At 36.4% G+C, this 13,586-nt stretch overlaps 1 protein-coding gene across 8 annotated transcripts in view; it reads right to left on the bottom strand.

Moving 5' to 3' along the window:
• The window catches only part of NPAS3 (neuronal PAS domain protein 3), a 615,710-nt gene that overhangs the window by 13,199 nt on the left and 588,925 nt on the right, over window positions 1-13,586 (bottom strand). For all 8 annotated transcript variants that reach the window (XM_042791038.1, XM_042791040.1, XM_042791039.1 and 5 more), the window contains one exon: window positions 12,777-12,883. In XM_042791038.1, the coding sequence (XP_042646972.1) occupies window positions 12,777-12,883 (107 nt within the window). The remainder of the gene's footprint in view (window positions 1-12,776; window positions 12,884-13,586) is intronic.

Below are 13,586 nucleotides of genomic sequence, written 5' to 3'. Positions count from 1 at the left end.
TAGATGACATTTTTGAGAAAACAAGCAACTAGAAGGACACATCAGGAAGAGAAATCTAACTGGTTTATTGATAACCTAATGTTACTGAATAAAGCCCAGTTTCATTTTGAGGATCTTCAGTTTGGAAGTACAGGGAGTCCATTAATAAAGTTACTGATTTTGAGAAGAAATGAAAGTAAAGAATTAGTCCACCCTAAACGCTGTTTGTGAAGGTATGTTTTGTTACTAGCACAAACTTCTGAAAAACTAATGCCACGTGGACTACATCCTGAATTTATTCAGACTGTACTTAAGGTAAATTCCTCACTGAGAATCAGGGTTCAGCTCTGTGTTTTTGTACACTGAGAAATGCAAAGAGTTTTAGATTTGTATTTGTATTATAAAGAGTACCCAGTGTGGCAGACAATACAGTATGGGGGAAAGTTAGACTTGTGACCACATTGGTGGGATGGCTTGTGTGACTTAAGTTACACAGGATTAAGCAGGATTTGGTTATATAATGATATATATACACACACACATATGTATAAACCTTTTAATCAAACAGAATAACTCAGAGCTAATGTTTTAAAACCGGTGACCTTTAGCTGCACAGATATATTCCCTAAAATGGTGGATGCTAAACTTGACTAAAATTTGCTGAAATGTTACCTAGTTATTCAATTTGAATTCAGTGGTTAGCATGCAAGAAATGCACAGTATGTCATGCTAAGAACTAAAAAAAAATCTCACTTATTTCTCAAAGTATGAATATATTGCTATGTACACAGTTCCCAACAGAGGGATTTCAGTTTTCCTTGGTAGCTTTGCGCACAGCAATATTCTTGTAGCAGTGGAGTGAAGGAGGAGGGGAGAAGAAGAAACAGTCAGTGTTCTTTGCAGGAACCTATTTCTGTTAGAAAATCAAAATAAATCAGTACAAGTTTGTCTTCAGAAATATGGTTACAAAAAGAAAAAGAACATAGTTTCTTCCTGTAAGGCTGTTCTGAAAAATCAAAGCCAAAGCTTCTAAATAGTGAGTTGTGTTTTAAAAGAAGGAAGTAGCTTAATTCAGTTTGAAGAGGAGATGAAGAAATTGTGCATCAAAAGCAGTCTTTTAGCAACGTCTCTTACAAAAGGACATTTTACTCATGTGCATATGCATTTAAAAGCTACACTATATTGCGTATTCAGGTAAGTATTGAGTAAATAGGAAATGATGAGATCATCTTACATATTCACACAGCTTCACAAAGAGGCTCTTTATAATTGGTGAAAATATTGAGGTTACATCTGCTGTGCTATTCACCCTTCCCCTTGAAATACCTTTATTAATGACTGGATGGTATTGATACTGAATTCCCCTTGTGATAAACTTATAAAAATATTTTAAATTTACTGCAGGAGGATGAAAATGCCATACTTAATACCAGAGTCGGATACTTAGCTGCAGCCACAAGTACTCCTTCTACATTCACAAAACTGGCAGACGAAACATGAAAAGGAATACTGACTCTTTAATCTCTACTTCTCCACCTAAGGCCCAAGGCAAGCTGACAGGGTAACTTCGTTCTGGAAACAGAGGGTTTTTTATTTTTTTAATTCTGGATTACTTTTTCTTCTGCTTTTGAAAACTGTGGGCTACAGGGGAATGAACCTGGCATTGACTTAAAACAAGAACAAGTTTCTTTATCTGAAAAGTTACAGTCCTTGATGCTTACAGGAAGGTCATTTTCAAAACCCACAGGAAAAATAGCATCACAGCCAGAAAGAGTGCATTAAGAGCCTTATTTGCTTGTAACAGAGACAGTTTTTCATTTATAACAGCTCCAAGGATCAAGTGAGCCTTTGCTGTTGTAAGGACTTTTCTATAGATTTTGCAATTAGTGAGTTAGATGTTTTAAATAGTAGGTATCCACAAATTGGATTTTAGCAATGAAAAAAAAAGTACTGAGCAATATTTAGCAATGTTAAATGATGTTTGTTACTTAAACAGAATTATGAGCTAGATGATAGGTCACGTGTAGATATTTGGTGAGCAAATGTGTGGCAACTATGTAATTCTCCACAAACACTTCAATTTTATATCTATCAAATGGGGTGGGGTGAGGAGGAGGGCATGTAAGCCAGGACAGTGCGCAAAAGCATTCTCTACCCTCCAGGCCAAAAGTGTGGCCCCCACAGCAGATTGCTTGGGGAAGGATGTCACCTTCCCATCACAAAAGTCCCCATGGGTCACATTGCTCTACCTCCCCTCACTGCAGATAGTTGTTTACTAAACCTGTGTGATTTATTGTTTCTCAACAGAGTTCTCTTAAGGAAAATAGAAATATAGTAACTGTTTAGAAAAATAGTGGTTCTGTTAGAAAACTGCATTTAACTCATACTATATGACAGGAGAAAGCCCTGAGTGCTAGACAGAGAACATCTTTTTTAGGTTTGGGTAGAATGCACTGTACTGTGTCACTGACTGAGGCTTGGCTGCTATCATGATATGAATATTAGATAGTAACAATTCACGGCTTTTAAAATAGATTCATAATTTCCAAAGTTAAGCAGGAAGCAGCAGGTCAGATTCATGAAAGAAAACGGTACTTCACTGGTATCCAAACTCCCACCGAACTTCTTCATTCACTTGGGATAATTCTTTTAAGCATATATAGTCATTCTAAAAATGTTAAGTGTGGCAATTGATTCATTGTTTACTTCTGCAAAATGGAATACTGTTTAATCTTCCAGTGTAGGGATGTTATATACATAGATACCTGACAAATTAGGCAAAAATAAGTATTAACAATCTTTCAGGAAAAAAAATAAAAAGCCTTAATCAACCATTTAGAAAAAACTGAAAAGCTTAAAAATTTTTAAAGACTAAGCAATATTTTTCTTGCCTCACTTTGCAGAAAAGCAAATGTTAAAAGTGGTCTGAGTCAAACTTTTAAAAAAATGTGGACTCATATTAGGATCAAAGTTTGTAGCTCAGGGTCACCACTTACCAAATACAGTGAGAAAATCTTGCATGCTACATGTCCAGCTAGGGAAGAACAGTAACTCTTAATAGTGAAAATAGTTTGGAAAAACATTAATGGATTTTGTAACCTATCTTAATCCCAGGACAGCAGTACTTCATCCCCCTGAAAATTCCTGGTCTCTGCTAGAGATTCTGCCTTCATTTGATTTCAAATTATCTCAGATAAGGACCAGGAAGATGTTTTGTTTAAAATCAACCCTTTGTTACCAGTTTACAGGATGTCAGTTCACAACAGTAGTACGAATCCACTAAAACCCAGCAAAAACAGAAAAATAGTATTTCCCAACACTAAGCACAAATCATCATCTCCTACTTGAACAACAGAGACACTTTTCTTCCTGTCTCCCTTTCATGGTGGTTATAACATACCATTTGCCTATGGTCCATAATTTAAAATTATTATTTTATAATTATGCTTAACAATAACTATTAGCAAGAATATAATATGCTAGGTAGGATGTTTATTTTAAAATATTATGTAGGTATTGATCAAATAGGATGACAGAATTATAGTATATAATTCAGTGTATCACTAGATGAATTCTTCCATGTAAGCTTAGAGCATGCATATCAGAAAACTTTCCTGTTCTTTCTATAGATAAAAATTATGTAAATAAACCAACTAAATAAGTTTATTTAATGATAAACTGGATTGAAAATTAACACTAGATTTGTCTACCTAGGATTCTCTAGGTTTTCTTCTTGCTTTCTTAACTTTTCTTTTCCTTCATGATTTGTCTGTCTCCCCATGATTTTTAAAACTTCAATCCTGCCATAAATTGATTTCCTTCTGCTAATATTGAAATGGTCATTTAGAAAACCAAGTCCGCTTTGAACACCAACTTCAGACAGAACTTCCATTATCATTAATGAACTCTCTCTGTTCAAACTGGAGGTGAAAATGAAATCCCAGATCCAAATTTTGCCCTTAGCTAGTAAAACGCAACATCAGAGGAGAAATTTGGCCCTGCTTGCTCAAGAAACTTAAATCTGTCCTCCATTTCTCCACAAATATTAATGTCCATCATATGACAACCTAGGTAAGAATAATGACTTTAGAACATAACCCTTTCCATGCCAATGTATCAGTAGACTATACATAGCTATATCTCTGACAAATAGGATAAGTCAGAAGTTTCAGAGAAGCAGATTGGCAGAAAAATTAATTTTATTTTGAATTTCATAGGTTAAAGATGGTCTGTTTCAAGTGACAAGATCCCTTTAAACATGTTTTAATTTCTGGAGTAAGAGTTCCTGCTTGGGTACTTGGACTGAATGAAATGAGTGGTTTTCTCAGCCTAATCTCCAGAGGAAAGGGATCCAGAGCATGGTGCCATGGTGGCATGGCACAACTGAATGTTCAAACACCCTTCTAACCACCAGAAAGATTTATCACCATCTCATATTTGGCGGTGAAACTACATTAGGCATTTTTAAAGCATGTTGTCCATTTATATCAGATGGCTTGTAAAAAGAAAAGAAAAGGAATCAGACCAAAACTTTCAACCTTTCTCTACAAGCCTTAAAAAGGTAGCTAAGCACTAACCAAAAAAAAATTGCCTTGTAAAATAAAAATGAAAGAACTTCTGAAAAATTAAGCATTTTATAATCTCAGAGCCAATATCTAGCATTCTGTGGACATTGGGTACAAAGGCTTCAGATGTTTGGCAGGGCATTCCCAAAAGCCTACTGAGCCAAAGTCCCAGACACCACCCCATTCACTTTATAAGACATCAGAACCAACATTGATCCACCACAGGCCACATCACTCATGGATGACAAACACACGAGTGATTTATGCAGGTTCTTTCAAACAAGTGCCAATAAGACCTTTTGTCACACAGTCACATATCTGATATAAGCTACATATTTTACTGATACTATTTTGATATCCTTCAGGCCTTGAAAACTGTCTGCCTCAGAGACAGAAGGTCAACTGTCCAGACCTTTAAAAACAAAAAGAAGATTAAAACCCACCAGGACTAATGTGTTTCTAAAACTCTGGAAAGATTTGCAACTGTTTCTTCATACCTTCACATAGTGACATTTTAGGATGGAGTAATTCACAGACTAGTAAACTACAAAAAAACCCCTTAATCTGTTTCTGGATATTCAATGGAGCAATACTGCTGACTTATACTACAACATGATGAACACTTTTAGTCTCAGTAATCTTGAAACAAACATCAGCAATGAAGGTAAAACGACATGTGGCTGAAGTACTTTCCCCCTTAATTTTTAAAATGGCATACATTTACATGATGTAGCAAAAGTAACCACAGAAATAGTTTAGTGGACAGAGTGAAGGTGAAGCTCCTGAAGGTGCACCGTAAAACCTTTTATTCCCATGGCTTTGCAATTTATCATGTGTTTCTGCAATCTATCATGAGAAAAACATCAAAGTAAAAATGCATCTTTGGGGTTGGAAATTCTGAGCAAAAAGAGACTTTAAAAAAAAAAGTAAAGAAAACTATTAAGGGACAAACTGGGAAACCAGAGGTTCCCAGCAGAAGTCAGAGCTCTATAACCCTTTAATGCAGTAGCTGTACTTATATAGCTGGTACTACACGCATCCTTAATGTAAAAATAGTAGAAGAGTTTAGGTGTAAATTTTAACTGTGTATGAGCTATGGAAGACTTACAACAGAGAGCCTACAAACTGAAATGGGAATGTACTAAACAGCATTGCATTAGATTTAATTTGAAGATGAAATAGCAAGGTAGAGGGTTATTGGTGCAAACTATATCTGAAGCATCTTGCAAACTAACTATATTGCTAAGCTACAGAAGTCAAAACTCTGCAATTAGGTTCAGCATCTAATGGTGTAAACAGCATAAAGGTTTAGCTTTGTAGAGTTTTCTGGTTTGTTTACTATCCAGAAGAACTGCTGTTTCTGGTAAACTCTCTTATATACAGAAAACATTTGTCCAATAGCACACAATTTGCATGTGAAAAACTTAGCCACAAAATATCACGAAGATTAGAAATTTATTGGGATTTAAAATGATATCTGAGCACCTACATAGATAACTAGAATACCAAATACTACAATAGTAATAACCATCCTCCACAAACAAAAATGTAAGCAGTGTTATAAATTCTCATCTTTCAAGGAATAAACCAACCATGAGTTAATAGTGTATTGCGGAGAAAACAAGGGTGCAAGGCATGCATAATTGCATATTGCACAGTGCTTTCCCCCTTCTAAAGTAACTGGCTTTGGTCAGAGAGCAGACAAAGAAATTAAACTAGACAGATCAGCATCTCTCACAACCCAGAGAAGCATTTGCAGGAGCAAACACAACATTTACAGGATTTCAGAGCATGGCTAAAAGACACAAAACATACATACTCTTGTTTCTGTGTAGATCTCTTAATATTCATTGGGACTGAAAAATAAAACACTAGGCATGGGCTAAAACCAAAGTCCATGCTCCTTTCTCTCCTCATATGAATCAAAAAAATGTTCTCTTTATATGCTTCTGTTTCTTCAAGTTTCTTATCTCATGTTCCCTCATCTTGCTCTATCACCACTGTCTCTGGTCAAGAGGATATAAGGATGCTGGTCCCCAACGCAGAAATCTTTGCTGACCCATAGTATGGACAGAGAGGAAGATTGTGCAGAGGGTCACACCAACACTTCTGCAATACTTCGAAAATAAGATACACTAGACTGTCATCAGGATGCCAAACGGGCTTGGTTTAAGAATTAGCTAAACACCAGACATTCTATCAGTCTAATTTAGAATCAATCTTGCTTTTTAGTGATGATAATAAACTTGTACAAACATGAGATTCATTTGTATATTTTAGCATTTTATTTCAGTCCCAGAACGCAAAACCTGACATTGGAATCAGTTTGATTTTTTTGGTGATTGAAGATATTAAGCACTACAAGAGCACTGAAATTTCGATCTGATTAGGATAAAAATTCCTCAGGATCAAAACACTTCTTTTTTTCCCCCTACAGTTTTACTAATTGTGTGCTACTTGACATTGCAGAGTTATTCCACAGCATGATAGCAAAATATGTGAAGTGTATTTTACTGTTAGAAATTATCAACTCATTCTATTTGTTTTTCATGTGTTTGAGCTTATTAAGAGAATAAAAAATTATAACTGATATGCATAAGTTAAAAGGGTTAGTTCAACTACAGTTGGTAGGCTAAACCACTAAGCAGTATTTTGTACAGCAATAGAATTTTTCTACTGAGCATACATAAAAGAAATCATGAATATATAACTGATTTAAAAGCAGACTGAGGGGGTAATAGCCCTTGAAAAATAGGGGAGCCATGAAAAAGGTGAATGTGGAATAGTTTATTTCCAGAAAGACTGGATTATTCTAACCACTGGAAACCAGATAAGGTAGATCAGAGGGAGTGCTACCAAACACACTCATCAGAGACCTTTGCTTTATGGGAAATGAACTGCCCTCGCTCACTGTTCCTGAGGAATTCTATTTCTTATAGCTGTAAATCAAATCCTGAAGAAACAAGATGATATTTTCTAAGCAATAGCTGAGAACAACACGTATCTCTTTTTTTGTCAGTGTCAGGTTCCTGAATTTAGACCTCAATTAGGATTCCAAAATGGAAAAGCACATATTATATACCAATATAGACTTGTGACAGTGTTCTTACAACCAATATATTAATTTTCAAATGGTGGCCCATTGTTCTACATTTGTCCAAAATTATATTCACGGTTGCCTTCAGAGGTCTTGACTTTTATCCTTCCTTGCTGCTTTCTTAATGACCTTCATTGAACAGTAACATCGAGTACTTGATGTTCAATGGAGATCATTTTTTTTTTTTCAATTAAATGGGAGATGTATATTCCTGCAGCATATGACATCCGTTAATTCTTAGCAAGAAATGTACTTCTTAGATCAAAAAAGGATGTTATAGACCTCTGTATGACAACAGTGTCAACCAATGGGAAGCACATATGCATAGCATTGTACTCCAGAAAGCATTAAACGTCGATTGTCCTTGCTGAGCTCTACACACAGTACTAAGACCTGATACAACAGTAATTTTATTAATCTGCTTGATTTCTGATATTGATTTGACCTATAATGTATCGTGCTAGCTTCAAGATCAGGGATATTTTCTTGTCTTTGGAATAAGGGCAGTTCTAACCATGCAGGGACTCACGGCTTGGTGAAAGTGTATGAACTGCCCTGTGTTGACACACAGTTCATCCCTGCAATGTTTCCATGCAGAGGTAAGTAAAAAGAGAGTTGCTGATCACCTTCCTCATTCTTACAAGTGGTAAAGTAGAACTGGGGGCACGAGGGGTCTTTCGAGGGTGTTACTTCTAGATGTATAACTATGAAACATAAAACATTCAACTTAACTCTTTAATGCCACATATCTTAATGAAGACCGCTGTTACACAGAGCTAGGATTAGGGACTGTATCTGAGCCAGGGTACAGCTAGACCTGCAAGTTTTGAGGGCTCAGATTCAAACACAAGTCATTGCAGCTTAGACAGTTGTTGTGTGTGAGCTGAGCCAATGGCTGAGCCATGATGCTGAATGGTGTACAGGCTGTTAGACTAGAGAACATTTTAACTATAACCTCTGAGAGAGAGACTTGATATATGGGAAGTACTATCTGTCAGGATTCTACCAGCAATTTGTTCAACAAACACTGAGAAGACGAACAAATGGGAAGTTTGCCTAACTTCTGAAACCATGAAGCATTATAAAATGGGAAACAGATAATCAGGTAGAATTGCAACACCAAACAATTGGCAGAGAGATTTGTGAAAGAGCATGATTATTGAAAGTTTGAATGAAACAAGATAGAAATAATATCCCTAAAATTTTCATTTCTGTTTGAAACTGATGCTTTAATAACTTGTGGGGATCACCAGCACGCATTATTGTGGTAGAATAAATGCAGGCATATGTAGAGTTAGAGTATGAATATTGTTTTATTAATCCACAAGGGCATCAAGCTATAACTAACATAAATCTAAGTAGAAATCTTGACTCCACTGAACCTAATGGAATTTTTGCTATTTACTTCACTGGGCTCAGAATTTTAGTCCATATAAATTTGCTTTTTTAGGGCATAATCCCCATGTCTATTGAAGCCAAAGAAAGCTTTTCCATTGACCGTAACTGACCTTTGATTAGGGCAGCAGTTTCCTTACAAAAGACTGTTGTCACTGCTACAGTCCTGAAGACCTTCTTCACTATTATACTTGTTATGGTCACATTCCTGAAACTGCTTTTGTCTTCTTTTATCTGAGATAGCGTTAACAAGGCCTATTTTTCAAAGTTTCTAATGGGCTGCTATGATCTGAAGCCATCAACAGCCCTCTTGATTTTTTCTGTGTGATTTTGTGCAACATTTTCTTCTTTGCTTGTTTTCCTCTTTGATGCCTTTGAATAACCTGGATGAGAAGGCAGGATGTACTGGTCTTACTTTTTCCATTTTTTCCTGATATGTTGTCAGTGAATAGGCAGAGTACCAGTTCTATTTGTGCTTCTTTTTACTCTTAGATTTACCATTGCAATTTGAGATTCTTACTGTTTTAATCTTTAAAAATTATTAAATTATTTTCTCTCCTGTAAAAATCAATCAAGATTTTTAGCTGCATTCTGCAGTCCTCCATCAAACACAACCTTTTCAGTTTGCTGCTTTCTCAAGTCCTGCCTCTACTTTTTAATAGGGCTTTCTAAACATTACTTTGCTTCCAGCTCCTCTGCAAAATATTGCATAATATTGCCTTTTTTTTTTTTTTTTTCATTGTAATCTCAAGTAATTTTCCCCTGTTGTACTGGCAAATCTCCTGCATTGTCTATTTTGGTGAAATGCAGTTCTGTTGGGCTTTACCTTCTACAGCCAGTGTCTGGAAGTTCCTGAACTTTATCTCTAATTTTATCTTAAGTAAACCAGGAGGATTTTCTCTTTCTAGTTTGGCTTGAACTTGATTTTCTAGGATAGACAAGTTGCTATGAAGTGTTTTGGGGTTTTGCGATTTCTTTTTCTTGGTTTTTCTACGCAGTTTTTTTCCAAATGCTAGAAAAGTTGAGCATCTCTCTGGGCAAATATATGAACCACTTCAACTTCTGCAGGACTTATAATGGGCAGGTATACTCCCTGAGCTATTCCCAAGTCTAATTTACACTTGAAGATCTTTCATCCAGAGCATAAGTTTGAACAACATGAAAAGACAAATGCAAAGTCCTGTACCTTGGATGGACTGGTTCCCTGCAATGGTACAGGCTGAGGAATGACTGACTGACTTTGTGGAAAAGGACCTGGGGGTCGTGGTGGACAGTATTTTAAGCATAAATCAATAGTGTGCTCTATGGGCTGTACTAAAAAGTGTACAGCCAGTATATAACAGAAAGTCATTATTTCCCTTCACTCATCACTCCTTAGATTGCACCTGGAATCTAATTTTAGGCTCCCAGCACAGAAAATATTGATAAACTTCAGTGAGCTTAGCAGAGGTCTGTCAAGATGGCCAGGGGCTGGAGTACTTGCCCTGTGAGGAAAGGCTGTGGGACCAGGCTTTTTCAGCCTGAAGATGTGGCTTCAGGGGGACCTAACAGCCTATCTGCGAGGAGGTTACTGCAAAGATGGAGCCATGAGCTGCACAATCAAACAGTGAAATTCCAACTGGATAGAAGGAAAAAAAAAAGAAAATCACTGTGAGGATAGTTAAGCCCTTAGTAAGGATAATTGCAACAGGCCACTCAGAGAAGTTGTGGAAAGTCTGACCTTGAAGGTTTTCAAGATCAACTAGACAAAGTACTAAACAAATTACTCTGAATCACTGTTGAACCTGTTTTGAGCAGGAGGTGGGACTAGATGGTATCCCAGAGTCCCTTCCAACCTGAATGATTCTATCACCATCTTCTTCCTATAAGCCAAGAGAACAACTATACACAAAAGATGTAACCAGTCTCATCTATTGAAAAAAATTAGCCCAGCAAGAATAGTAACTATGCTATAGCCACACAGCCAAGTTTGGAACCCCACTGAGCTGGATACTGATAATGACAGAAAGTCCATGTGTTTATAAAGCTTGCAATTCAATCAGCTAAACTGGACATACAGTGAAAGCAGAAACACAGCAAGATGAAGCAATTTTCTAAAAGTCATTCCTGTCTCCAGGGTCTCAGTCCAGTGCTTACACACTGGACCACACTGCACTCACACTGTCTGCATAGGTCTCTAAGTCTTCTGAAGATGAATGTTTCATAAAGCATATTCTATTTCAGAGAGAAGTGGTCATTCAGAAGATTAAGGTCTTTTTCAAATGGGATGTTCATCTCTGCCAGGTGGTATGTTAAGTCTGAGTCATAAATATCTTTTATTTCCTTGGTCAGATAGTGCAGTGGAAGTGCAACTTGTCATTTCTGACTTCCAGTTTCAAGAGCACCAAGTAAGTTTCCTTCATTTCTGAGCAACTGACATATTCTACTGGATACTAAATGCTCAAAATGTAAATGATGCAAAATTACTTTGTTTATAATTTTGGATAGTTGATTTTATTTTTTTTCCACAGAAATGTGTCTAACCTGACCTCCTTATGCCAAATGTATTTTACCTTCTAGAAACTTCAGGAACTATTTGAAAGCTTTACAGAGCTTGGTACCGATGTTGGCTGCCATATATTATCATAGAAGCTGTCCCTGTTCTGCTTTCTAGTTGCAGTTATCCTCCTATCTTCCCTTGCAGATCAAACAATGTACTTTTGGACTGAAGATATACTGACTTCTGTTGTAGTTACATGGCTTTGTAAAAGTTGACTAAATGTAGCTGTATTTGGGTTGCCACCCTTTTATTAGGAAAAGCTAGCAGGACATGATGCAGGAGGAGTAGAGTTATTAAAATCTGAGACTCTGAATTTAAGAGGCAGTTTGCAGAGTCTTTTACATTAAGAAAAACACACAAGTCAATCATAAACGCAGTTAGTCACTCCAATTCCAAAGAATTATCTGGCTTCACTGCAGGCGCAGATAAATTAGAGATTATGGGCCTAAGTCTCTTTTCACACCAGGGTAAATCAGGAGCACCATCACTGAAGTCAACAGATCTCAACAAGAAAAGAATTAGGCCCTATGGCTTTTAATAAGGGGAATACAAAGATTTTAATTACAAGGAATCAAACTGAACCTCCCTTCCCCCATACACAGAGATATGCACATGCTCTCTGGTAAGGTTTGTCTCTTTTAACATTTTTGTACTTCTATCCTTAACCTGATCAGATACTACCTGTGTGCAAATAACAAGGACTTGGATGCTCTAGGGATGGGGACTATTTAAATGTTAATACACAGGGAGGTTAAAACACCGGGAGAGCTGTAGCTCAGTTCTGTATTGAAAAACCTGGTGAAATCCCAAATACAATGCAGTTTTTGACCTCCACATTATGACACAGAAATAAAAACCAAAGAGAGGAGTTCATTTTCTGTGCTAGGGAGGGAGTTTCTCACCTAAGCAATACCTCTTTGAAGGAGTAAAATAATGCACAGCACGTGTAAATGAACACCTGTTGGAAACTCTGGTAATACAAATATAATTTTTTATTTCTACATATATAAGCAATCTCATATGTCTATAAAAAGACTTGAAAATAAATAATAGAAAAAGTTATATTTGAGTTATCCTCTATGAAACCCTATGACAAAAAAAAGCAGGTGCAGCATGAAGACTCCAGTTGTGGAATATAAGTAATAGTTCAGAAACAATCAAGTGTTGTACCAGATTATTTTACAAAAATGGAAGTACTTACAGTCTAAGTGACTATGTCTGATGCCTTCCACATCTTCGGCATGAATGAAGTGATAACATCTCTTTCCTACGATATCTACAGGGGTCAGATCCATGTAATCACTAATCCTAAAAAGGAAAAAAAGTACAGCCTATAATTCAAGAAGGAAAAGAATACAAGAACTGTCAAATGACTCAGAAAGTGAAATCTGCTAAAAAGTTTTTTTCACCACTGTAGTAATTTGATTGGAATGTCTGTGCAAAGAAGACAGAGCCTTAAAGAATAATAAAAAAAAAGGAAACGTTTTTAAAGAAACCTTGAAATCATTATATCCATTTAAATAAGTGGAAAGTTAAATTCTAGTGCATATTCTCCCTGTAGCATAACACCAAGACAATATAATTCCACGAAATTGTAAGGCATTAGCAACAATCCAAAATCCTCATTAAAAGACCAATATGATTCAAGGTTACATAATAAAGTAAAAACATGTTATGTTTACACCAAATGATTAGAGACACATTTCATTTCAACAGATTGGTCTTCTACTGGGTATATGCATGAAAAAGCTCTTCAACCATTTCTTGGCACCAAGTCCAAACTGATATTTCAAGGGATATAATTTAAATGCTGAGACATACAGATGCCTCAGGGTGTTATCTTTTTTAGTCTAATTCATTTGGGAGCTCAGCTTTCACTCTGGGCCCTTTCAACTGGGACTTTGTTGTTTATTGCACATGGAAACTTTAAAATCTATTCTGCAGACCTTTGTGTGCGTGCGTGTGTGTGTGTCTGCATGCTCATGACTCTGTGTGTGTGTAAACTTCCATC

Source organism: Tyto alba, unplaced genomic scaffold (assembly GCF_018691265.1).
Source record: "Tyto alba isolate M040663 unplaced genomic scaffold, T.alba_DEE_v4.0 Super-Scaffold_18, whole genome shotgun sequence".
In the NCBI taxonomy this organism is placed as follows: domain Eukaryota; kingdom Metazoa; phylum Chordata; class Aves; order Strigiformes; family Tytonidae; genus Tyto; species Tyto alba.
This window is presented reverse-complemented; position numbering and strand designations above follow the sequence as displayed.